At 45.1% G+C, this 26,553-nt stretch overlaps 1 protein-coding gene and 1 long non-coding RNA gene across 5 annotated transcripts in view; both read left to right on the top strand.

Annotated features, from left to right (window-relative positions):
• The window catches only part of LOC138971844 (one cut domain family member 2-like), an 84,795-nt gene extending 58,490 nt beyond the window's left edge, over positions 1–26,305 (top strand). For all 4 annotated transcript variants that reach the window (XM_070344676.1, XM_070344674.1, XM_070344675.1 and 1 more), the window contains 2 exons: positions 23,428–23,499; positions 25,967–26,305. In XM_070344676.1, the coding sequence (XP_070200777.1) occupies positions 23,428–23,499; positions 25,967–26,256 (362 nt within the window). In that variant the 3' untranslated portion in view covers positions 26,257–26,305. The remainder of the gene's footprint in view (positions 1–23,427; positions 23,500–25,966) is intronic.
• LOC138971846 (uncharacterized) lies at positions 15,076–19,719 on the top strand. Its single transcript, XR_011457397.1, has 4 exons — positions 15,076–15,103; positions 15,657–15,788; positions 16,462–16,545; positions 18,437–19,719. It is a non-coding gene; the product is annotated as an uncharacterized lncRNA (long non-coding RNA).
• Positions 26,306–26,553: the final 248 nt, after the last annotated feature.

The following is a 26,553-nucleotide window of genomic DNA, read 5'->3' as shown; positions in this document are numbered from 1 at the left end:
TCCCCATACAACATCCTTAAAAACAAGTGTTGTAAAGGTGAAAATGCCTGTGTTGTCATACGTACAGGTTGGTCGCTTTTATTCAGGTTTATTCTTTAAAACAAATGTCGTCCTGAATAACAAGTTGGTCCGTTTTTTTGCCCCATCCCATTTCTCAATTCTCATGTTCTTTTCGGCCGGTAAAACCTGCTCAGTGTTTGTGCTGGGGTGCTTGTGGATACCACTAGAAGAGCTGCTGTGTGAGATCGTCAGTAATGGTGAATAGCATGGCTGGAGGAGAGCAGGGGCAACAGCAGAAGAGGGAGAGGACAGCACTTTTTGAAATGTGAAAATGTTTACAGAGAGAGGGGGAGAGAGAGAGAGAGAGGCTGATAGAGAGACTGGTAAAAAAAAAGGGGGGGGGATAGAAACTAAGAAATAGAGGGAAACTGAGACAGTTAGAGACAGAAGGCGGGAGAGAGACAGAGAGAGAGACTGAAACACAGAAAGACGGAGAGAGAGGTTGATAGAGAGAGACTGAGAGAAAGAAAGAGAGGGAAACTGAGACAAGGTCAAGGAGAGACTGAGACAGAAAGCGGGAGAGAGACAGAGAGGGAGACGGAAACAGAGAGAGAGAGAGAGAGAGACGGAGAGAAAGAGAGACGGAGAGAGTGAAAGGCACACACAAACACACACAGCCAAACGCCTAATGGACGGGTCTGGGACCAGAGGAAGACGAGGACCACTTTGCTAAAGTGCCGTGCGCACAACGGCCAACGTCATTTTTCCTGAAAATACAAACCGCTTTCTTTTCAACCCGCCGCGGACCTTTTTCAATAGCTAGGCGCGATGCTCGCTGGTTGCTCGGGCATTGCAGAACCCCGCCGTTTAATTTGCTTTTTAAAAAACCCGCACAAGAGAAGAGAGAGAAAAGTTTGTTGCACGAAGAAGAAGAAAAAAACTTGCCGAAAGAAGAGAAAAAAAATCGCTGAAAGAAAAAAGAATTGCAAGTGGATAATGCAGTGTATGTATTTGTTGCCGTAATGCAGGCAGCACCCCGTTAAAGGCCCGGATGTTGAGCGAGGTTTGCAAACGAGGCTGGCTGCAAGCGGTTTTGAAAAAGCGACAGTCATTGTTTGTCGGTATTGTTCCCCGTGACCATTACTGTTTCTAACGCATCAGCTCTGGCATCTGAAAACTGACGAGAAGAAGAAATGGCAATGGCCCGACGTTGTCGACGGGTCGGGGCATGGGTTGTTTTGTTCTCTCTCTCTCTAGGTTTAACTTTGCGGGGCAGCGGCATAAATGGGACATCAAAGCGAGTGAAGGAGTGATGCTGTGTTAACTACATTAATGGAAGCGATTGAAAGGGAACATTACCTTCGTTATAGGGTGGCTTTGTTACTGCTTCGTTTACACCGTGTCGTGCGAGGCTGGGGTGTTGGAGCCGGGAAGGGTATCACAAGGGTCCTCCCTGCTTTGTGCAAGGTAATGTGCAACCCAGGATAAAAGCCGGAAACGTATAAGTAGAAAGTGAATCTTCCTTTCTCCATTTCCTGTACATTTCGTGTCCTTCCTATGACCGAGAGAGAGCGGGATGTGTTGATGGGGCCCGGGGGGGGGGGGGGGGGAGAGAGGAGGGGGCAAGGATGCAAATATAGCAAGGCCATTTGGAGAATGAAACAGAGCAGTGTCACGACATGGGAAATAAAGGGGAAACAAGCTGAACTGGCGCTTCGACTTTTCTTTTTCACTTTCTTTTCTAATGTTGTAAATATTTATAAACATCGGGATATGAGATCATCACAATGAATGTTCAGAATGTTGATTGGATTGACAGTCCGGGGAAGACATGAAGAGTACCAGTTCCAAACAGACTTCAGTCTACCTTTTTTCACGACGGACATATAAGTCAATGAAGAACCAGAGAAAAAATGTTTGGTTCATAACTCAAAAAAGACAAGAAACATTAAACATTAATTGTACGATCAATGGAATATAATAATATCAGAACATTCGCAATTTGTGATTCCTAGGTTGTAACCAAGCACGTCTTGATATTGCGACGATTACTTAGCAACCATAAAAAAAAGTTTTAAGGGGCTTATTGTCCGTCAGGTCTTAATTGCCTATATTGGACATGAATTGGTTTATACGATTCGAGTTTTACGCCCTCACGGCTTTTTGATGTTTGCGTGTTTAGGTGGTATCAGCCATCTGCACTTATGGTAGAATGACCAAGATCTTTAACGTGCCATTGTGGTGACACGGGGGTGGGAGATGGATACCGTCTCTGGGTCTGCACATAAAGTTGACCCGTGTCCGTCCCGGCCCGGATTCGAACCAGCGACCTCTCGATCACAAGTCCAGTGCTCTACCACCTGAGCTACCCGGGCCCCCATTAGCAACCATACCTAGGAACCATGCTTATAAACATCTCCCCCTCCCCCATCTGCCATCTCCTTTGCACTTGCCGAGTATCTAGAAAGAAATTGTCGCATTTACGCTGCGTCCCTGACAAGTGCACCCAAAACTGTGTAGCCTACAGCCTATAATTTTCCATTCCAAGCCCAGGCGAGCTTGCTTTTCATTCGACGCGTTGCAGGAGCCAGTCTCTATGGAAATGGCTGTGCATAAAAAAGGAGGCCTTGGTTGAATGCCAGTGCGCTTGCTGTTGCAGCTCTGAGCGCTGTCACCATACTGTGGGAACAAAAGCCACCCTCATTTGCGGAGTCAATGCCTTCGTTGCTACCCGGGTTTCTCAATTAAACGGCGGCAAGTGGAATTAGATTTGGGAGGGGCTGAGAGGAGGGGAGGAGGAGAAGGGAGGAAGATGATAGAGGACGGTTTTAGTGTGTGTGGTTCGGGAGGGGAGGGGGGGGTGGTGGGGGTTAATGGCAGTAGTTCATGAAGTACGGGGTGCCAAGGCCCCCATGGAACAAGTCTGCAATTACCATTTAGCGTCATTGTTGCGTCAATCGGGTAGTCGCTTGTCAGGATGGAAATAAGAGAGAGACTAGCCCTGTATTTCTGCGCATAATGTTTTAATGGCGCTGGCCTCAGTAACAGTAACCGTTAGTCTTTATCTGCGCAAAAGTACACAAATAATTATGCAAACGCACACCTGCATGGACTCGTTGGAGTTAATACAACAACAAGCTACTCTGTATTTTGTAAAACTATATATCAAATTGTAGCTTTGCTTCCATTCGCCATTCTATCCCATGTGAAGGGTTAACCGGGAATGACAAAGAGCTGTTACACGAAGTCTTCTTTTTAAACGATAAGAAGAAAAAAATAGAGAAAAAAGGTCAATCAATCAATAAATGATACATTAAAAAAAAATACAAAGCCGTGCCTTAATCCGGCAGGAATCTCCGTTCGTGTTGCAGGTCACGTTAGTGAATAGTCCACAAGACCGTCAGTTTCTGAAAAGGTAGTTAGGATGTCCTTTTCACTTGAGATGTCCTTTTTCCAGTTGAGATGTCCTTTTCCAGTTGAGATGTCCTTTTCCAGTTGAGATGTCCTTTTCCAGTTGAGATGTCCTTTTCCAGTTGAGATGTCCTTTTCCAGTTGAAATGTCCTTTTCCAGTTGAGATGTCCTTTTCCAGTTGAGATGTCCTTTTCCAGTTGAAATGTCCTTTCAGTCCAGTTGAGATGTCCTTTTTCACTTGATATGCCCTTTCCGGAAATAATTTAGTTCCTTTGGCGTCTGCATTAGCACTGGCAACTGTTTCTGGATTAGGACGTAGTTGAAGGTTTTTATCGTGATGCAAATCCGAAATTCCATTTCTGGGGGAGCAGAAGTAATGCTACCAAATGTAAGTAGAGCAGTGACGTCCCATATGTAACTGTAAGTAGAGCAGTGACGTCCCATATGTAACTGTAAGTAGAGCAGTGACGTCCCATATGTAACTGTAAGTAGAGCAGTGACGTCCCATATGTAACTGTAAGTAGAGCAGTGACGTCCCATATGTAACTGTAAGTAGAGCAGTGACGTCCCATATGTAACTGTAAGTAGAGCAGTGACGTCCCATATGTAACTGTAAGTAGAGCAGTGACGTCCCATATGTAACTGTAAGTAGAGCAGTGACGTCCCATATGTAACTGTAAGTAGAGCAGTGACGTCCCATATGTAACTGTAAGTAGAGCAGTGACGTCCCATATGTAACTGTAAGTAGAGCAGTGACGTCCCATATGTAACTGAAGCAATAACGTGTAATGTAAGCATAGCAAATACTTCTAAGGTACGCTTGCCAAGTCAGTTGTGAAAAGTTAGGGTTGTAAACAGACGAGCCTCAGAGAACAGCAGTTCTGGCCAGGAATCCATGTCAAAGGCAGACGCAGTGACAGTTCGGGAGACACAGCAATTTCCTTCAGCTGTTTTACACGTGCCGAGTTGCGACTGTACCCCCCCCTCCCCCCCCCCCCCCCCCCCCCCCCGCGAGACACATTGATCACACACGCTTCGATCAGCGTGGCAGAATAGGAGGGAAAGGGTGAGAGAGAGAAAAAAAATGGCCGTAGACTGTCACTCCTCCGTGGGCCGCGGAGGAGCACCGGAAACCGTTATTGAGTTATTGCATCAATATTCCAATTGCGGCCAGGAAAACGGGTTGATATGCCCCAGCTTTTATTTTTAGCTTTTTTTTATGTGGTCAATACTCGTTATGGAACCGGGCGCCCCCGTTGGAATGCGAGGGTGATTATTAATGATTTGAAGTGAGTGGCTTGTGTGGATAGCTAGCTGTCCCCCTTGGGTTTGTGCTTTTATTGCCTAATCCTCTCTGCTGTGAATCTTGTTGACGGGGTGTTGCTGTTCGTTTGGGGATTTGTTTTGAAGCGAGTCCTACGCAGCTTGGGTAAACCACTAAAGAGAAGCTTGTATTCATTTGTGGATGTAGTGTTGTTACATGGGGAGGGATTTCTGCCAGAAGGTCTTATCTGCTTGGAGAGTTGTGTTTGACCTGGAACTTTCCATAGTACGTGGTGCATTTCTACAGTGACAAGACTGCGCTTTCGAAAAGATAAGTGCCTGAAGTCATTGTTAGTTTACTTAGCTTTCTGTATGTGTAGCATCTTCGGTTGCATGACTGTGCTTGTACAACTGGATGTACTCGATCACAGAATCACAGGATGGTCCACCAGTGCAATGCAAAGGAATATTTGGTCAATTTAGGAAACAGGTTAACACACACAGGATGCAAGAAGAGGACTTCATTAAGAAACTTAGAATTGTCTAAATTTGCACAAATCGATTTTTGAACATGAGAAGAATACATACTCCACATAAAATGGTTCACAGTGGCGCACACATTAGTCTTGGTCCCGGATAGAAAAATAGGGACATGACAAATCAACAAACAACCGCAGAACTTGACTGGGCGACGCATGACGCATATTGCCCGTCCGGATTCCAGCATGCACTGCATGCTGTGGACCAGCAACTCTAGTGCAGGAAGCAGCTTGGCACTGCACGGAGCTGTTGTTGTCTGCACAATGGAACAAAAGACGGGAGTTGAAGAAGGAAAGCAAGACGTCACGGCCCATAGGAGGTGGAGTACTATGAGGACGCTGACACACAACAAAATGTACAGTGAAACCCGTTGTTAAAGAGTCGCAGGAAAACTTCAAAGGGATCAGGGTTGAAGACAATCTCCCCCCACCCACCCCCTCTCAAAAGGAGTATGACTGCTGAAATGGTTGGAGAAGACAACGGCCATACATGTAAAAGCCTACTCACACACACACACATACACACACACACACACACACACACACACACACACACACACACAAAACACCGAGTGAACATGGGAGTTGCAGCTCATTGCGAGGAACCTCATACGGAGCTAAGGCAAGAGTGTGCCAGTAAAAAAAATAACGATCGCAGGCATATCCGAGCGCACCATAATTATCAGATTCAACGAAACATTAAATTCCTTTAAATCCACCGACAGTTGGATCTATCGACTGTGAAATCCATCGATGAAGTTGACCTTAAAGTACTCACAGGGAAATAACCTATTTGAGGGAATTTTGGGGGAATTTAATACCGGCACGGTGGCCTAGTGGTAAGGCGTCCGCCCCGTGATCGGGAGGTCGTGGGTTCGAACCCCGGCCGGGTCATACCTAAGACTTTAAAATTGGCAATCTAGTGGCTGCTCCGCCTGGCGTCTGGCATTATGGGGTTAGTGCTAGGACTGGTTTGTCCGGTGTCAGAATAATGTGACTGGGTGAGACATGAAGCCGGTGCTGCGACTTCTGTCTTGTGTGTGGCGCACGTTATATGTCAAAGCAGCACCGCCCTGATATGGCCCTTCGTGGTCGGCTGGGCGTTAAGCAAACAAACAAACAAAAAAAGGGAATTTAATACGATGAGGGCGGACCAACGACAGTTACATCTATGGATCCTTATATCCACGCGGCTGACCCCCTCCCCACCACCGTACTCGACAGGTCGCACTGTGCGTACCGTACTCGTAGAAACTTGACGGAAAACACGGAAGATACGGAGACAATTCAGCACTAAGTTGAATAGGTTTAATTGCTGAGTACAAAAGAGGGTCGGGCCCACTCGTTCCTTCCATGCAGGGACCAAGCAAGGAGTTGTCTATGAAGGAGAACAATGAGGAGTAGAATCAGGAGAGGAGGAGAAGAAGTTTTGTATTGTCTCCTGAAGGTGCTTTTGGCCTCCGTCTCGTGTTGCCAGTCCGTCTGAAGTGTACCGTGTGCTATGGAAACATATGTCGCTTTTCTCACGCGATGCAGTGGGTTGGAATACTGGAGAGGACTTGGTTTTTGTGCGAGTGTGAGTTGCTTGGTTCGTGGTGTTTGATGCTTTGGGTTACTTGGTTGTACTCATGTCAGTGTCGAGGCTGTGTGTGTGTGTGTGTGTGTGTTTCTTTGTTTGTGTGTGTGTGTTTGTGTTTCTTGGCATTGCGTTACTTGGTTAGTGGTTTTTGAAACGTAGAGCCGAGGCCTTTGCGGAGGATTAGTTTGCATTGGTTTGCATTCAGTGATGCTAATACTTCGTTCCAAGGTTCAGTCTCATTAGCATTCCTAGCATGGTATAAATATACACTATGAATGAAACGGCACCTTAGTTTTACTCTGCCTCTCTGTTTTCCTGTCTGTCTTTCTGTCTGTCTTTCTGTCTGTCGCTCGGTCTGTCCTTCAGTGTGTCTGTGTCCTGATTCTCCAGTGTGTCTGTGTCCTGATTCTCCAGTCTGTCTGTCGTCCTGATTCTCCAGTGTGTCTGTCGTCCTGATTCTCCAGTCTGTCTGTCGTCCTGATTCTCCAGTGTGTCTGTCGTCCTGATTCTCCAGTCTGTCTGTGTCCTGATTCTCCAGTCTGTCTGTGTCCTGATTCTCCAGTCTGTCTGTCGTCCTGATTCTCCAGTCTGTCTGTGTCCTGATTCTCCAGTGTGTCTGTCGTCCTGATTCTCCAGTCTGTCTGTGTCCTGATTCTCCAGTGTGTCTGTCGTCCTGATTCTCCAGTGTGTCTGTGTCCTGATTCTCCAGTGTGTCTGTGTGCTGATTCTCCAGTGTGTCTATGTCCTGATTCTCCAGTCTGTCTGTGTCCTGATTCTCCAGTGTGTCTGTCGTCCTGATTCTCCAGTGTGTCTGTCGTCCTGATTCTCCAGTGTGTCTGTCGTCCTGATTCTCCAGTGTGTCTGTCGTCCTGATTCTTCAGTGTGTCTGTGTCCTGATTCTCCAGTCTGTCTGTCGTCCTGATTCTCCAGTGTGTCTGTGTGCTGATTCTCCAGTGTGTCTGTGTCCTGATTCTCCAGTGTGTCTGTGTCCTGATTCTCCAGTGTGTCTATGTCCTGATTCTCCAGTGTGTCTGTGTCCTGATTCTCCAGTCTGTCTGTCGTCCTGATTCTCCAGTGTGTCTGTCGTCCTGATTCTCCAGTCTGTCTGTGTCCTGATTCTCCAGTCTGTCTGTCGTCCTGATTCTCCAGTGTGTCTGTCGTCCTGATTCTCCAGTGTGTCTGTGTCCTGATTCTCCAGTGTGTCTGTGTCCTGATTCTCCAGTCTGTCTGTCGTCCTGATTCTCCAGTGTGTCTGTGTCCTGATTCTCCAGTCTGTCTGTCGTCCTGATTCTCCAGTGTGTCTGTCGTCCTGATTCTCCAGTGTGTCTGTCGTCCTGATTCTCCAGTGTGTCTGTGTCCTGATTCTCCAGTCTGTCTGTGTCCTGATTCTCCAGTCTGTCTGTCGTCCTGATTCTCCAGTCTGTCTGTGTCCTGATTCTCCAGTCTGTCTGTCGTCCTGATTCTCCAGTGTGTCTGTCGTCCTGATTCTCCAGTGTGTCCGTCGTCCTGATTCTCCAGTGTGTCTGTCGTCCTGATTCTCCAGTGTGTCTGTGTCCTGATTCTCCAGTCTGTCTGTCGTCCTGATTCTCCAGTGTGTCTGTCGTCCTGATTCTCCAGTGTGTCTGTCGTCCTGATTCTCCAGTCTGTCTGTCGTCCTGATTCTCCAGTGTGTCTGTCGTCCTGATTCTCCAGTGTGTCTGTGTCCTGATTCTCCAGTCTGTCTGTGTCCTGATTCTCCAGTGTGTCTGTCGTCCTGATTCTTCAGTCTGTCTGTGTCCTGATTCTCCAGTGTGTCTGTGTCCTGATTCTCCAGTGTGTCTGTCGTCCTGATTCTCCAGTGTGTCTGTGTCCTGATTCTCCAGTTTGTCTGTCGTCCTGATTCTCCAGTGTGTCTGTCGTCCTGATTCTCCAGTGTGTCTGTCGTCCTGATTCTCCAGTGTGTCTGTGTCCTGATTCTCCAGTGTGTCTGTGTCCTAATTCTCCAGTGTGTCTGTCGTCTTGATTCTCCAGTGTGTCTGTGTCCTGATTCTCCAGTGTGTCTGTGTCCTAATTCTCCAGTCTGTCTGTCGTCCTGATTCTCCAGTCTGTCTGTCGTCCTGATTCTCCAGTCTGTCTGTGTCCTGATTCTCCAGTGTGTCTGTGTCCTGATTCTCCAGTGTGTCTGTGTCCTGATTCTCCAGTCTGTCTGTGTCCTGATTCTCCAGTGTGTCTGTCGTCCTGATTCTCCAGTGTGTCTGTGTCCTGATTCTCCAGTCTGTCTGTCGTCCTGATTCTCCAGTGTGTCTGTCGTCCTGATTCTCCAGTCTGTCTGTGTCCTGATTCTCCAGTGTGTCTGTCGTCCTGATTCTCCAGTCTGTCTGTGTCCTGATTCTCCAGTGTGTCTGTCGTCCTGATTCTCCAGTGTGTCTGTGTCCTGATTCTCCAGTCTGTCTGTCGTCCTGATTCTCCAGTCTGTCTGTCGTCCTGATTCTCCAGTCTGTCTGTCGTCCTGATTCTCCAGTCTGTCTGTCGTCCTGATTCTCCAGTCTGTCTGTCGTCCTGATTCTCCAGTCTGTTTGTGTCCTGATTCTCCAGTCTGTCTGTGTCCTGATTCTCCAGTCTGTCTGTGTCCTGATTCTCCAGTGTGTCTGTGTCCTGATTCTCCAGTCTGTCTGTCGTCCTGATTCTCCAGTCTGTCTGTCGTCCTGATTCTCCAGTGTGTCTATGTCCTGATTCTCCAGTCTGTCTGTGTCCTGATTCTCCAGTGTGTCTGTCGTCCTGATTCTCCAGTGTGTCTGTGTCCTGATTCTCCAGTGTGTCTGTCGTCCTGATTCTCCAGTGTGTCTGTGTCCTGATTCTCCAGTGTGTCTGTGTCCTGATTCTCCAGTGTGTCTGTGTCCTGATTCTCCAGTCTGTCTGTGTCCTGATTCTCCAGTCTGTCTGTCGTCCTGATTCTCCAGTGTGTCTGTCGTCCTGATTCTCCAGTGTGTCTGTCGTCCTGATTCTCCAGTGTGTCTGTGTCCTGATTCTCCAGTGTGTCTGTGTCCTGATTCTCCAGTCTGTCTGTCGTCCTGATTCTCCAGTGTGTCTGTCGTCCTGATTCTCCAGTCTATCTGTGTCCTGATTCTCCAGTCTGTCTGTCGTCCTGATTCTCCAGTCTGTCTGTGTCCTGATTCTCCAGTGTGTCTGTCGTCCTGATTCTCCAGTGTGTCTGTCGTCCTGATTCTCCAGTGTGTCTGTGTCCTGATTCTCCAGTCTGTCTGCAAAGCGAAACCGCTTTCTTCAGATAGGCAGGCATTAAAATCAAACAACCCGTCAATTAATTGCAGGCAAAACAATATTTTTTTCCACAGCGGAAGTGACGTTTTCCTTCAATCACGAAGTCGCGCGAGACTTGATTGTCAGCTAACGACGAACAATGGCGCCGGTTAAATCAGGCGAGGAGCATCGCGCGCGACACAATTCTCAGGGGATTTCGATTCTATTTTTTTCTCCATGATGTTTTCTTTCTTTCTGCTGAGTGATAGAGGGGGGAGGTTGACCCTAACGCGTCGCCAATCTGACATGAATGGGCTTTTGAAGAATTGAAATTGTTGCGTGCGGCTTTTGAAGGCTGGGGATGATGAAATGAATAGTGGATGGATGCAGAGGCGGTCCCCAGCAATCTCTTTTTCTCTCTGTCTCTGTCTCTCTCTCTCTCTCTCTCTCTCTCTCTCTCTCTCTCGCTCGCTCTCTCTCTGTCTCTGTCTCTCTCTCTCTCTCTTGCTTTCTCTCAGTCGCTCTCTCTCTCTTTCTCTCTCTCTCTCTCTCTCTCTCTCTCTCCACCCCCTCCCCCCCCCACCCGTCTTCCACAACTCCTGCGTACGGTTCTTGTAGTCTGCTACAGAACCCAGCCTCAGATCGCTGACACCCCAGCCCCGATCTGTCAGCCAGCAGGGTAGGGAAGTTGACAACTGTCTTCATATCTGCTGGCGTCCATATTGCCGCTGTCGCACAAGAATAAAGGGAGAGAACCGCCACAAAGGGGGAGCGTCGTCACCATTGGAGACGAGCCATGCCAAGGGAGAAAAGCACAGATGCTTGACAACTTTTTTTTATCCACTTAGTTTGATTCACATAGAATGTTAGGAGAATTGTGTTTGAACATCCCGGTTTCAGTGTCGGTTTTTATGTTCGTCAGTTGGAGCTGATATGCTACGGCTATTATCACGTATACAGGGGCGTTATAAGCAACGGTTTACTCAAATGACTTTTTGGCGTTGATTACAGTTCAAAAATGTTTTTAAAAATATGAACAACAATTGAACAGCACCAATGTTGTTTTTTTTATAATATCTTTACACACACACACACACACACACACACACACACACACACACACACACACAGAGTGTCACCCCCCCCCCCACATACTCACACACCCCCCCCCCCCGCCCCCCAAAACACATACACACTTATCTCCCTGCCTTCCACCATCCACCACCCCCCCCCCCCCCCTCCAAACCCTCTTGCCCCTCTCCCAGAGTCGTTGAGCGGGTGGCACGAGGGGACGAGTGGTGGTGACCCTTCCTTTCACCGGGGTTGGCATCGTCTGTCCCCAGAGGCGGGTAATCTCAAAATCAGCACTGGAGATAAAACGGGACAAACACAGGAAGCAGGACTGGGTGCTCTGATGTTATTGAAACGTCTGTGAGAGAGCAACAGCTGTTGGGGGACTGAGAGACTGGGGTAAGGGGGGTGGGGGTGGCTGAGACTGACGGAGAGAGATCTGGGGGTGGGAGAATGTGAGAAATGACTCGGTTCAGAGAGAGATGGTCGGTGGCTGAGAGAGAGAAGAGGGTGGGGGGGGGGGGGGCTGAGACTGACGGAGAGAGAAGATCTGGGGGTGGGAGAATGTGAGAAATGACTCGGTTCAGAGAGAGATGGTCGGTGGCTGAGAGAGAGGGGAGCGGGAGGGGGGGGGGTAGGGGAGAGAGGGCTCGGACGGCGACAGAGAAAGCGATGGGAGGAAGAGAAACGAGGCGCGGGGGGGGGGGGGGGGGGGGGGGGGGAGTGTACTTTGAGTTGAATTGACGCATACGGAGAACACATAGACATAGAACACTTTATTATCTCAATTACGAGAAACTCGAGAGAAACACACTCACAATCATAGACACACACACACGCACGCCCCCGCAAGAAGAATATTGCCATGAAAACTAGGTGCACACGAAGTCTGAGCAAGAAATATTGTTGCAAAACAAAAATAAAATTAATGTTTCTAATGGTATTTACCAGTACCACTCTCCGTGTCCCAAATCCCTTCTCAGCGGCTTCGCTCAGCTCTCTCTCTCTCTCTCTCTCTCTCTCTCTCTCTTCTCAGTCTTTTGAGACCGTCGGAAGCCCACGGCCTTTTGTTTCCATTGCGTTGCTATGGGGACAAGCCAGTCATGTATGACAGCTGTAACCGGTGCAGGACAGAGTTGGTAAGGGGGCGGGGGGAGGGGGGGGGGTTTGAGGGAGATTTCGACTTAATTTAAGCCCTTTCTCTATTAATGAAGATGTTTCTGCCTCTACTCTGTCTGTAACATCGGGCACGCGCAGTAACGGTTTGTCGGGAAATTAGTCTATGTGGTTATATTTTTGGTCGTGTTCGTGGTGTGCGTGTGCGTGTGTGTGTGTTCAGCTTTTTCTTGCTCATTACGTCAGTGCTAATAATAAGTTGGCCTCAATTGATCAGGTGAACTGTACAGTTTTAAACAGCAAATTCTGTTGGACGTAAGACTGAATCGGACAGAAATAACTTGACATTCCCCGTAACAAGCTCTCTTTCTTCTGATTTCAGTGGCTTTGGGTGTTTTTTTTAAGTCAAATTTAGACGCACGATAAGCTGATAAACAGATCGAAGAGTCCATTCGGGTCATGCTCAGACGTCGCATTGTGTTTCATGTATATCTCGGTCAAAAGGCGCCGTAGGCTGTGACATTGTGTGGTCTCCAGGTAGGCATAATCCTCAGGTTTAGAGGCGTTTGTCTTTTCTTGTGGGTGTGGGTGATTCCCACACCAGGGGTGCATAGGCCGAAAATCTACACCAAATGTTTGTAGAGAGTAACCGACTCTGCAGAAATGGGGGGGGGGGGGGGGGTCCTTTGTGTTGAAGATACGTTTCAGCTCCTGTAAATCTGAAGATATATTCTAGGACACGTAAATTGTAAGATATGTTACGGCTCATATAAAAATCTGAAATTATATTCCGGCTCATGTAAAAACCTTAAGATATGTTTCCGCTCTTTTACATCGAAAGATATGTTCCAGTTTGTGTAGATCTTATGTAAATTATCAATTAATCTATGTGTTGTTCTTGTTTTTTTGTGTTTTTGTTTTTGTTTGTTGCTTGTCGACCTCGCGCCCCCTAATTGGCGTAGAGGCGCGTCCCCCGGGTGGTGGATGGGGGAGCCTTCTCTAACTTCTGAGAGAAGGTCGCATCACTCTCGATGCCGTGAACCTAATTAGGATCTTTTTCTTGTTTCTTCTCTATTTCTGCCTCCCCAAAGTCCTTTTACTTTACTTTTCTCACCCATAAAATTCTTCACTTATTACCCTTGTTAAGTGGTTCTTGTATAGAATATAGTCAATGTTTGTAAAGATTTTAGTCAAGCAGTATGTAAGAAATGTTTAGTCCTTTGTGCTGGAAACTTGCATTCTCCCAGTAAGGTCATATATTGTACTACGTTGCAAGCCCCTGGAGCAATTTTTTTATTAGTGCTTTTGTGAACAAGAAACACTTAACAAGTGGCTCTATCCCATCTCGCCCCTTTCCCCTATCCCATCTCCCCCCTTTCCCTCGTCGCGATATAACCTTTGTGGTTAAAAATGACGTTAAACACCAAATAAAGAAAGAAAGAAAGTTGCTTGTCGAGCTTAAACTTTCATGCACCAAGGACACAGTTGAGACTAGGTACTGTTTGAACACGACTCTGGAACGGTGGCGTGAGCAGAGAACATGCTGAATCTTGCTAGGACGATCCATCATATCAGGGATTGTCTGATTTTGACTTACAGGGGGTCTTATTATTCACAGGGGTGAAGTTGAGTGAGTGTAGAGGCGGTGACGTTGAGACAGTGCGCTGGGGTTTACCAGGAATGCTCAGATTAGGAATCTGTCACCGTGATAAATGAATACACCACTGATTACACAATCTTATCTTCGGTATGATATTTTGGTAGTACGTCGCGTTTCATAAATAGACTCGTGTTGTGTAACACAGCGAGGGACAGAAATCATTATGTTGGCTTGTGAATTATCGTTATGCTTTTTGCCAAAATGGGAATACTGTGTAAGAAAGGAAGACAAAGAAAGAGGTTTGGGGTGGAAGAGGTTTGGGGTGGAAGAGGTTTGGGGTGGAAGAGGTTTGGGTGGAAGAGGTTTGGGGTGGAAGAGGTTTGGGGTGGAAGAGGTTTGGGTGGAAGAGGTTTGGGGTGGAAGAGGTTTGGGGTGGAAGAGGTTTGGGGTGGAAGAGGTTTGGGTGGAAGAGGTTTGGGGTGGAAGAGGTTTGGGGTGGAAGAGGTTTGGGGTGGAAGAGGTTTGGGGTGGAAGAGGTTTGGGGTGGAAGAGGTTTGGGTGGAAGAGGTTTGGGGTGGAAGAGAGCTGAGAGAGAGACGGGGAAGACAGTATGCGCCTGTCTACACTCTAAATTTTATAACACTTTGAGAACACTGAAAGTGTTTAGGGTGAACACTTAAAGTGTTAGGGTGAACACATTTTTACACTTTTGGAACACAGAAAGTGTTCTCAATGTGTTATCCTGAAGCATCCTCTGCTACCTGAACACTTTTGGAACACATGGTAAACACTTTTTTGCACAGTGGAACACCAGGTGAACACACGTGTTCAACAAGTGTTCCACAAGTGTTTCACAAGTGTTCCACTTCGTCTTTTAGTCATGCTCCGAATAAAATAATACATTTAAAATATTTGGGCCATGAGCAGATTCGAACCCGAGACCTACGCCTTGCCATGTCAGCGCTCCACCGATTGAGCTACGGAGACTCGTCGGGATCTAGCGTCGCTTAGAGTATATAATTTTTATACCCCCTAGACCGCTGCGGGACGTTTTTTTGTTTTTGTTTTTAATCGTGTTGTGCTTATATTTTTTCATCAAACATTTATTTCATCTGAGACATCTAATAAGCGGTAAGTATATTAGCATTTTTATTTTTACAATTTAATAATGTTACTAATTGTCCCATCATGCTTCAGCTGGACCAAAAAAGAACGTTGACACTTTTAGATCTGTGGACCTGTCTGCGTTGTCGCTGCGTTGGGCTCAGGATTTCCGATTGTTATCTGTAAGTTGCTTGCTGAGATTTTGTATTAATTCATCTAAGCTTAGTCACTCGTATTTTTGTTGTAACATGTTCCTGTTACTTGTATCTGTGGACGTTTGAAGACAATTTCTCTAATTTTGCTGTCGCAACGGTTTCAGCTGATCAGTGGACTTTACATTAGATCTAGACGTTCTGCGTTGGTAAATAAACTCTATTTCAATTTGATGTTGATTTTTTATTCTGGTTGATGTGCTTGGTTTTGTGTTATTGTTATACTTGTATGTCCAGGGGTTCCTTATAATTATAATGGTGGTCCAGTGAACGATACCTTCCCGGCTTCCGCCTGTGGTCAGAGCAATACATTTGCAGATTTTTGGATTCTTCTTCTTCCTTTGGTTAGATCATAGATGTACGATCTGCACGCTATATATAAAGTGAAGCGGTAGGCTAAAAACAGCATACATTAATGAACAACATTCATCATAATAGTGGCCAGGTTGATTGTGTGCGCAATTTAGAATAATTCTATGCATGCTTGGTTGTATTTGATTTCACAGATCTATCACACTTTCAGGGAACTGGGAAGCCGTTTGAGCTGATGTGCCCATGTGGCGAATCGATGTGGGCGTAACCTGCGCACATTTCTTCTGAATTGCACTGAGGATGAACAGGAGGCACTGACGGCAACCCAGACGTGTTTACCAAGGTACGCATGTCCTGCATTTGCATATAGTGTGTAGTTTTGCAGAGAAATATTGACTTTCAAATTGATCTGATAAGTTTTGTTTGTTTGTTTGCTTAACGCCCAGCCGACTACGAAGGGCCATATCAGGGCGGTGCTGCTTTGACATTTAACGTGCGCCACACACAAGACAGAAGTCGCAGCACAGGCTTCATGTCTCACCTAGTCACATTATTCTGACACCGGACCAACCAGTCCTAGCACTAACCCCAGACGCCAGGCGGAGCAGCCACTAGATTGCCAATTTTAAAGTTTTAGGTATGACCCGGCCGGGGTTCGAAGCCACGACCTCCCGATCATCGGGCGGACGCCTTACCACTAGGCCAACTGTGCCGGCGGTTGCGGAATCATTGATTATACTATTTTCTGAAATACTCTGTTTCAAAATTAATATCTCCGTGCAAAACACACCAGACAGTCGCCAAACTCATATGTGGACACACACACACACACACACACACACACACACACACACACAGCCAGCCCTGACCTTCCACATTTGACAGAAATCTAAATGTTGATACACAGTTTCACAATAAACAAAAGTATGAGAATGAGAACACTTGTCAGTGTTGCTACGATGTGGAACTTCAGTAAAATAGTGTTTGATTTCTTAACATGCATCTTGTGTGTGCAGGAACCACACTGCTTGGCTGAGGCCGTTCACTTTCTGGAGATGGAGCTAACAGTAATGCGACGAAACCTTGTGGATGCACTTCATGTAAGTTTAAGCTTTCTGTGGGATACAGCGCAGTTACATTTTGAGAATGCTGCCTTATTTTGCAGTCTTCTCCTTAAAAGGTGGAAAAAATATACATATTTTTAAGTTCAGTGAGTGCTGAGGCCTGCAATGATAAAATGTTTTCCTGAACTAAGTCTACTCAGAATTTCCATTCGTTATGGTAGAGTAGTGCCGTAAACACTGAGGCCAGCTTTAGTCAAATCATGGCCAACAGACAACACGCTGCTGATCCGCTTGGATCTGCCATTGCCGCTAACAGTGTATGCAGGGTGCATTCAATATGACACCCTTTTCTTTTGAAAATATTCTCATCGGAGTTTATGATTGGTTTTGACAGTGATCGCTGGCCTCCAATGGTCGCTGACAAGGTGTTTTCCTTCGGTTCACGTAGGTTTAGCTTGAGATCACGTGAGTTAAAAGCGATCCGTTTGTAAGTTTTGGTTAGTTTGATCTAAATAATGAAATATTTTAGAAAATTATGATAGAAATTAGAATGCATTTTATATTAAAGAATGCATTCCATATCATAGAACACATTCTATATATATTTATAGAATGCATTCTATAAAATAAAAAACATTGTATAATATAGAATGCATTCAATCATACTTGTCATTTGCCCAGAAATGTATTCTATTATAGAATGCATTCTATAACGTCCAACAATGCATTCTTATGATAGAATGCATTCTTATGATAGAATGCATTCCATAAAGCGCCACAAAACTTCTACAGGCCAGCTCGGTATGGTCCCTGCTTCGAAAGCAGATCTACAAACACTCTCACACACAGCTCTCTCTTTCTCTCTGTCTCTGTCTCTGTCTCTATCTCTCTGTCTGTCTCTGTCTCTCTCTCTGTCTCTCTCTCTGTCTCTGTCTCTCTCTGTCTCTCTCTGTCTCTCTCTGTCTCTGTCTCTCTCTCTCTCTCTCTCTCTCTCTGTGCGTGTGTGTGGCTGTGTGTGTGTGTGTGTGTAGTTCTGCTTTTCTTTGCGGGACTGGCCTGTTGTAGTTTCGGGACATTATGCATATACATTATAATGCATTTCAGGACGTTAAAGAACGCATTCTATCATAAAAAGCATTTTGGTATTTTGTGTAAATAGAATGCATTTTATCATAGTAGGCAGTTCGGGACGTTATAGAATGCATTCTATAATATAGAATACATTACATAATAAATGATTTCCTTATAATTCATTATTTAGATCAAACCAACAAAACTTAGGTAGTTTCTTTACAAACGGATTACTAGAGGGTGCATTCAATATGACACCCTTTTCTTTGAACTAAAACTCATCGGAGTTCACGATTAATTGCGACAGTGATCTTTGGCTTCCAGTGATTGTTGACAAGGTGTTTTCCCTGGGTTCACATAGGTTAAGAACGAGTTAAGGAAAACGGGCGTGCTCAAGGCCTCACCACATTAGCAGTACGGTTTACTGCTTACCTTATATAAACAATTTGTAGAGTGCCATTTTCCAGAGTGGCCACGCGCTAATGAAATCCTTGCGAAAGACCTATTTTAATTCTACTTTTTGTTCTTAGGGACAGACTCCTGCTTCAAGAGGGATTACTTTTTACATTCAGTCGTGTGTGCATGTGCGTGCATGCGAGTGTCATTGTGTGTTGGGAAGGTGAGAGCGAATTGGACGTGACGTATTTGTTCTCTGTTATGTGACCTATGCCCGTTCTGGAATAAAAAAAAGTTTACCTGTAACTGCGATTGTTGGAGATCTGCTGACAGCAAGAAGAAGTCCACTATTAGTTAAGATTTACACTTCAGTGTTATCAATTAAGTACAAACGTTTAACACAAACCTGTTAAGAGTTGGAAATGCATCATGTTCTAAAACTCACTTTTATTTCGAACAGGATGTTCCGGACAGCGAGTTGAAAACTAAACCAAAGACCAAGGGCCTGGAATCCTCCCAACTCTGAAGGGTGTTTTTGTTATCGGACTTTCGTGTGTGAACTTTCAAGATGGGGTTTACCACAGCTCCGTTCATATTATTTAATAGCAACATATACCGAGCAACAAAAGAAACGCGAAAAAATTCTGCAATGTTTGATTGACAAAATCTCGAACAATTATGGAGTTAGAATTATCAAACCACAACATTTTGATGAAGGCATGTTTGACACAGCTGTTGCGTGAGTATTTTGATGCTGCGATTGTTTCAACACACGGGACAAAACGAAGTTTTGGAGGTCTCGCTCAGTCAGCCTTCATCGCGTTCTCTGGCCACTGATCGGACACTGGTTGCTTCCAGTGATGTTCCTGGTATTGTCACCGGCTGAATTGAATCGATGTCGAAGACGCTGTGGAAGGAATTTGCGATCTTGTCTTATTGGGGTAATGCGAAAAAATCTACCGCGTTGCATAACTGCAGTGCTTCCAATGTCACCAGAACATTGCAGAAGGAGATAAACTGTTGACACATGCACGTTTAAAGCACATGCCAGCGCTTCTGGATCATCCCCAGTTTTAAATCGACCTGGCATTTTGGTGGTGTCAATCGTGGCATCCTGGCTGTTTCAAAAGTGAGACTGGCAGCAAGCGTGCCATGGTCTCTTTTGGTTGCTAATGCATTAGTGAACACATCTCACACATCAGATTTCTCCTGCTCCACTTGCACGTGCTGCGAGCGCGCATTATGTGTTTTACGATAAACCTGCTTGTCCCGTGTGTTAAAACAGTCACAGCATCAAAATAATCACACAAAAACAAGGTCAAACATGCCTTCATTAAACTTTTGTAGTTTAATAATTCTAACTCTATAATTGATGAAGATTTTGTCAATCAAACAATGACGAATTTTGTTGCTCGGTATATTATGTGTTCAACAATTCCTACCCCAGACCCGTTTGTTCTGCGACTGCTGCAGACATTTCCTTTTGTCAATTAAAAATGCTTCTTTGCTCACAAAATTTGATTTTAATGTCTTTCTGAATTGTATGACAGTGCAGGATGAAAGTGTTCCAAAAGTGTTCTAAAAGTGTTCCAAAAGTGTTCCAAAAGTGTTCTAAAAGTGTTCTAAAAGTGTTCCAAAAGTGTTCTAAAAGTGTTCTAAAAGTGTTCCAAAAGTGTTCTAAAAGTGTTGACCTGAACACTTTTATGTGTTCAGAAGTGGTTACAGCGGGGTGAACACTTAAAAGTGTTCAGATGTGAACACTTTTGGAACACTTTTGGAACACTTTTTGTGTATAGAACACTTTTTGTGTTCCATAAGTGTTCCAAAAGTGTTCTACTAAAAGGGTGTTCAGAAGTGGTTACAGAAAGGGTGTTCAGGAGTGGAACACTTTTGTTTAGAGTGTATATGTCTGTCTGTCTGTTTATTCAGAGGAGGAGAACGGAAAAGGTTAAAGCCGAAGTCGGGGTTTTTTTTCAGAGGGGGGGGGGGGGGGGGGGTGAAGTCTTTGTGCAACGTACCGAATTTAGCAAAGATTCACATAGTACTCAAATTTAACCAGAATTTTCTTACCTACGAAAAAAAGCTACCAAACCCGTGAAAAAAACGTCCACAGAACATGTTAGTGAAATGAACCCGGAGTAGAAAACACACACAAAAACAGGCAACACTTTACAACAGGCAACACTTTACAACAGGCAACACTTTACAACAGCAGCAACAGAAAGACTGTGCACACACACGCACGCTTGTTTTGTGTGGCATTAGCGTTGTTTGTCAAATCGCTGCCTGTTGACGGTATCGGCCCAGCCCAAACGACAACAAGCTGTATGCTGTGTGTCCCCGGTAAAGATAGGGCCACGCCCTGTTGTCACAAACACTCAATGTCGCGCCACCGTAAAGCCACAACCTGCCGCACCAACATCGATTTGCATCATGTAGTGTTGTCTTGGTTTTTTTTAAATTTTTTTTTTTAGCTAGAAGCTTCTGGGTTTTAAATTAAGACCGCGTAATGAACATTTATGTTGCTCTATAAAGTGACAAGAACTTGCTGCAGGAACTTTGATTTGTGTCTTTTAATAGCTACATGTAGGTTGTGCTGTTGTTTTTGTTTAGCTAGTTCTGTTTTTGAAACAAAGCCTGTGTAACTAACACCGATGTTGCGCTGTAAAGCAACAAAAACAGGAACATTAATTTGTATCTGCTAAAAACTACATGCAGTTGGGCTGTTGTTTTAGGTGGGTTTTTTACAGCTAGTTACTTCTGGTTTTGATACTATGCCCATACATTTTTGAATTGCTAGTTTAACGTCGCAACACAGCGACTTCAGGTCTTGATACTAAGTTTTGTAACAAACACAGATGTTGCGCTAACGCAAAGCGACAAACACCTACTGCTGCGGGAACATTGATTTGTATCTTTTGTAATTGAGTCAAAGATAGCTAGCTTCTTCTTTTTTTGATCTCCAAGGCATTACAAAACACTAAGACTGAGGAGAAAACACCGTTAATGTCGTAATAAACACCGTTAATGTCGTAATAAACTCCGAATGTAGTGCTATCGTATTTGGACATTAAGGCCTAGCAACGACAACGAGTACTGACCAAGTTGTCTTGGAGTTATGTCTCCCCATCTTCCCAGTTTTGCTGAGGAGTGTGTTCTTGTTTGTTAAGACAGGGTGGGTTTTCTGTGGCTAAAACCACACGAGCCTTGGTTGGTTTTGGCTGCAGTGGTCCGCTTGTGTCTCCTGCCGATCTTCGTTTTGCTATGGATTAAGCGGAGGAGAGTCTTGTTTTGCGAGAAAACGAAAGGAGGGGTTAAGCTGTTCTTAGGACGTTACTCTGTGGGCCTGCTCTTGTTGGTAGTGGTATGATGCTGAGCTTTACTGCATTTAGGCGACCTGGTCTAACATGTGCACGCGATGACAGTAGACTAGAAGGATACAAAAAGGTTAGGAAGAAGCGACATTTAGGCGACCTGGTCTAACATGTGCACGCGATGACAGTAGACTAGAAGGATAAAAAAAGGTTAGGAAGAAGCGACATTTAGGCGACCTGGTCTAACATGTGCACGCGATGACAGTAGACTAGAAGGATAAAAACAAGGTTAGGAAGAAGCGACATTTAGGCGACCTGGTCTAACATGTGCACGCGATGACAGTAGACTAGAAGGATAAAAAAAAAAAAAGGTCAGGAAAAAGCGACATTTAGGCGACCTGGTCTAACATGTGCACGCGATGACAGTAGACTAGAAGGATAAAAAAAGGTTAGGAAGAAGCGACATTTAGGCGACCTGGTCTAACATGTGCACGCGATGACAGTAGACTAGAAGGATACACAAAGGTTAGGAAGAAGCGACATTTAGGCGACCTGGTCTAACATGTGCACGCGATGACAGTAGACTAGAAGGATACAAAAAGGTCAGGAAGAAGCGACATTTAGGCGACCTGGTCTAACATGTGCACGCGATGACAGTAGACTAGAAGGATACACAAAGGTTAGGAAGAAGCGACATTTAGGCGACCTGGTCTAACATGTGCACGCGATGACAGTAGACTAGAAGGATACACAAAGGTTAGGAAGAAGCGACAGATTGTTGTTGTTGTTTTTTTGTTTTTTTAAAGTTGGTAAGGTTTCAAAATGTGTGCAAAAAAAGTTGACAAGCCGTTCAATACCCTTTTTCTTTTCCTGTGTCTGTGGTGTTGTCGAATCATGCTTCAAGTGGAAGATGAGATTTCATGCCACACTATACTGGGCCGCTTTAATGACTTGGTTTGCTCTTTTAAGTAACGTTTGATGAATTCAAGAACTCTCTCTCTCTCTCTCTCTCTCTCTCTCTCTCTCTCTCTCTCTCTCTCTCTCTCTCTCTCTCTCTCTCTCTCTCTCTCTCTCTCTCTCTCTCTCTCTCTCTCTCTTCCACCCCCTTGATCTCTATATCTCCCTGGGGTTTTTTCTACCAACACTGAACACCCGTCATACTTATCTTTTTTCGACTGCAGGCTTGAATCATGAAATATTTAGATACGTGTATTGGCATCGTACGGTGTATTAAACGCTTTACGTGTTTTGTTTTTGCTGTGTGTGTCAGTATTGAAAATAATCTTATCGTTCAGTGTGTTTGATGTAATTATGTCTGTAACATGTTATTGCATTTGCATGTTTATTTTGCTCTTTGTTGTTTGTTTTACAGAGATTTAAGTTTGAGTTAGTTGTTAGTTTTTAGAATTGTTTCATGTTAATGCACACGAAGATGTTCAATGCTTATATGCCTTTATTTGACAAAAAAATGTCATTAGTAAAAAAAAATAAGGCTTACGATGACAGTTACCACTTGTACAATTGTCTGTAGATGTTGCATACTTATGTCTAAATTTCGAGCACTTTTCAGATATATTGATGATTAAATGCATAACTATCGTGGACAAAAAAAAGCATTTCTATATCATTGATTGTTTGCTATGGTAATGTGTGCAGTAGTTTCATATGCATTGCTGCTATCTGCACGTATTGGCAACAGCTTAATTAGGCACCTTTTTATTTTCTTCCTTGTCCAGTAGTACCTGTTTCAATCAAAAGAATTCAGGAAGAGTTTAGAAACTACAAAACAAAGAAGTTCGAAAGAGATACCATTTGATGCCATTTGCAGTTAGAAAGAGATACTATTTGATACCATTGGCAGTTAGAAAGAGAGACCAATTGATACCATTGGCAGTTAGAAAGAGATACCAATTGATACCATTTGAACAGATACAAATGGTTGCTTGAAAAGTTACACATTACACAGCAGTGATGAGATAATCACATTGCGGACGGAAGAGCAAACTGATTCCACATCAGATGCGTAATGTGTGTTGAGGCCAAAATGGTCAAGATACCTACTACTGGACCAGGAAGTGGACATGTGTGTGGACACTATATATCTAAACCCGCCCTCTTATTTTGTGTGTCCCTTCAGGTTCCGCGTTCAAACCTTCCTCCCCCAACAAACCGAGTTATGTTCAACCACAACAGAGCTTCATGGCCGAAGGTGAGTTGGGAGTTCCCTCCCTTACCCAACCCACAGCAAAACCACAAAAACCGACCTCTACCGTCAACTTGGCCATATACCATCAGAGAGCTTTAGGAGATGAATTTGGTTATTAAATATTTTCTTGGAGAATATACAAAGTCTGACTTTTCCACTCTAAAAAAGTGTTAGGAGACAAATTTGACTATTGCTTGGAAAACTTAAGTCTCGGACGTTGATGAATAGTTTTCTTTTCTGTTATAATTTTCTTCACTGCAAAGAGCTTTTTATTTAATTGTTCACAATGCCTGCTTCTTTGTTTAGTTTTATAGACAGAAAGCCTTTTCTTTCTGTTTTTGACACCCTTTTTTTTAAAGAATTGTCACGCAAAGGAAACGCTTTGTGCAGCAAATCAAGAGCCGTAGAATTTCACTGCACTTTTCTTTTATGTCTATTTTATTTTATTTTCAGTTGTTAAAACTAAGATTACGTTTCTTTTCTACATTTTGAGTTGAACACACACACTGGTAATATTGATAGCAAGCTTGTTAGATGCAAGCCTGTAGAGAGACTGTAGTGCTGTTTGAAGGCCGAAGTAGAGCAAAGGTTTTGTGGATTTGTCGTTGGTTTTGTGTTATGTTTCGTGCTGTTGGCAGTGAATTCAGTGCCAAATGTCTCCGTCTGTCTTTGTTTTTGTCTGTGGTTCCTGTTCTCTCTGTCTTTGTCTATCACTGTCTCTCTTTTTCTGCCTTTCTCTCTCCCCCTTTCTCTCTCCCCCTTTCTCTCTCTCCCTTTCTCTTTCCCCCTTTCTCTCTCCCCCTTTCTCTCTCTCCCTTTCTCTCTCTCCCTTTCTCTCTCCCCCTTTCTCTCTCCCCCTTTCTCTCTCTCCCTTTCTCTCTCCCCCTTTCTCTCTCCCCCTTTCTCTTTCCCCCTTTCTCTCTCCCCCTTTCTCTCTCCCCCTTTCTCTCTCCCCCTTTCTCCCCCCACCCCCATCTCTCTCTTATTCAATTTTTTAGTGACAGCCTGTTATGCTCCGTATGGACGTAGATACGTGTGTGTGTGTGTGTATGTGTGTGTGTCTGTGTCTGTGTGTGTGTGTGTGTGTGTGTGTGTGTGTGTGAACGTACGTGTGTTTGTCTGTCTGTCTGTCTGTCTGTCTTGTTGTGTTCAACCTGTTCTAAACACCATTCTAAATCAAGCAAAGTAATTATCTCAGTCTTAAAGTACAGGTGTGAACAACCGGAACTTACCTCATTGTGGTCAAAAATACTTTAAACGATCGTTCCGTCCTCAGTTGTTCACACCAAATCTCCTCGTTTACAGCGATGTTTTAAAAAAAACATCCAAAATTAGACAGAGGAAGCGTAGGCTTGTTGCCGTCTTTCTTTTCTAAAGTGTTTTTGTTTCTAAAAATGGCCATAATTTGGGAGTGATCACTCGCGCCAACGTTTGAGCAATTATGAAACACTCGGTGCAGAAAGTGTTTTTACATACTTAACGAGGTTAGGCCTGTTGTTTGCGGGCTTCTTTCTTGTGACGGAAGTTCTCAAATCGTTGGGCATTTTAGGGCTTCTCTTCGGTAATTGTGGGGCTGCTTGTGGGGGTGCGTGTTGATAGGATGTTGTTTGTTTTTTGTGCGTGGGTTTGTTTGTTTTTCTACGTCAGAGAGAGAGGTGTATACATGTATGTATGTGTTCGACAGCGAGAGAGAGAGAGAGAGAGAGAGAGAGAGAGAGAGAGAGAGAGAGAGAGAGAGAGAGAGAGAGAGAGACATAAAAAGAGTAAGTGTGTGTGTGTGTGTGTGTGTGTGTGTGTGTGTGTGTGTGTGTGTGTGTGTGTGTGTGTTTCCAGCGGTTCATTTGTCTTTATCTTTGTATCTGTGATTAGGAATAGCATGTTATGAACATGTGTTTCCTTATTTGCTTGTTTGTGGTGGTGTGCGTGTATATGTTGACAGGGAACACAAATATTCACTCACTTTCTTCTCCACCCTCATCCTGGTTTTAGTTCTGATCTCGCCGTCAAAACCAAACAACATTTCATTGCCCCTATAATCGCTTTTAATACAAAACGATGACTCTCTCATTCTCCTATTCTCCTCCCTCCCTCCATCTCTGTCTCTGTCTCTCTGTCTCTCTCTCTCTCTCTCTCTCTCTCTCTCTCTCTCTCTCTCTCTCTCTCTCTCTCTCTCTCTCACACACACACACACTGTCTGACTCTCTCTCTATCTCTCTCTCTCACACACACACACACACACACACACACACTGTCTGACTCTCTCTCTCTCTCTCTCTCACACACACACACACACACACACACACACACACACTGACTCTCTCTCTCTCTCTCTCTCTCTCTCTCTCTCAATCCTGTCTCATTCTGTCTTTCTCATCCCAGCAACAGCACAAGCACCACGTGCACAACATACCTCCACCACCACACCAACACCAACCCCAACTCATCCCTTGTTTCTGTTTGTGCCGGGCAGCCTGCAAGCGGAAGGAGCCCGAGCCGGACAAGCAGCCCGAGGAGAACCGCCCGCCCAAGAAGCCCCGCCTGGTCTTCACCGACATCCAGCGCAGGACCCTCCACGCCATCTTCAAGGAGACCAAGCGGCCGTCCAAAGAGATGCAGATGACCATCGCCCAGCAGCTAGGCCTGGAGGTGTCCACCGTGGCCAACTTCTTCATGAACGCCCGCCGTCGCTCGCTCGACAAGTGGCAGGACGACAACGGGAACAACAACCGGGAAAGCTCGTCGTCTTGCACCAAGAGCTAATCCTTCCCCCCTCCTTGCCCCATCCTCCCACTCCCCCTCTCCCCCATGCCCTACCCCCACCCGAGTTCCTCCCCCCCCCCCCCCAGCTCTGCGACCCTACGCCACAGCTCTACGTCCGTGATTGACGGCAGAACTCCAGTCCGGTTCCAGTACGCTGGAATATGGAGAGCTTGCCAGGATGCTGGGTTTTACTGACAAACTTTGGGAGAAGAAGAGATCGTGCAACCATGGCAACCAGCTTTGTGGTCGTGTCACCATGGGCAACCAGCTTTATGGTCGTGTCATCCAGGCAACGCC

This window comes from Littorina saxatilis, linkage group LG7 (genome assembly GCF_037325665.1).
Source record: "Littorina saxatilis isolate snail1 linkage group LG7, US_GU_Lsax_2.0, whole genome shotgun sequence".
Lineage (NCBI taxonomy): Eukaryota > Metazoa > Mollusca > Gastropoda > Littorinimorpha > Littorinidae > Littorina > Littorina saxatilis.
This window is presented reverse-complemented; position numbering and strand designations above follow the sequence as displayed.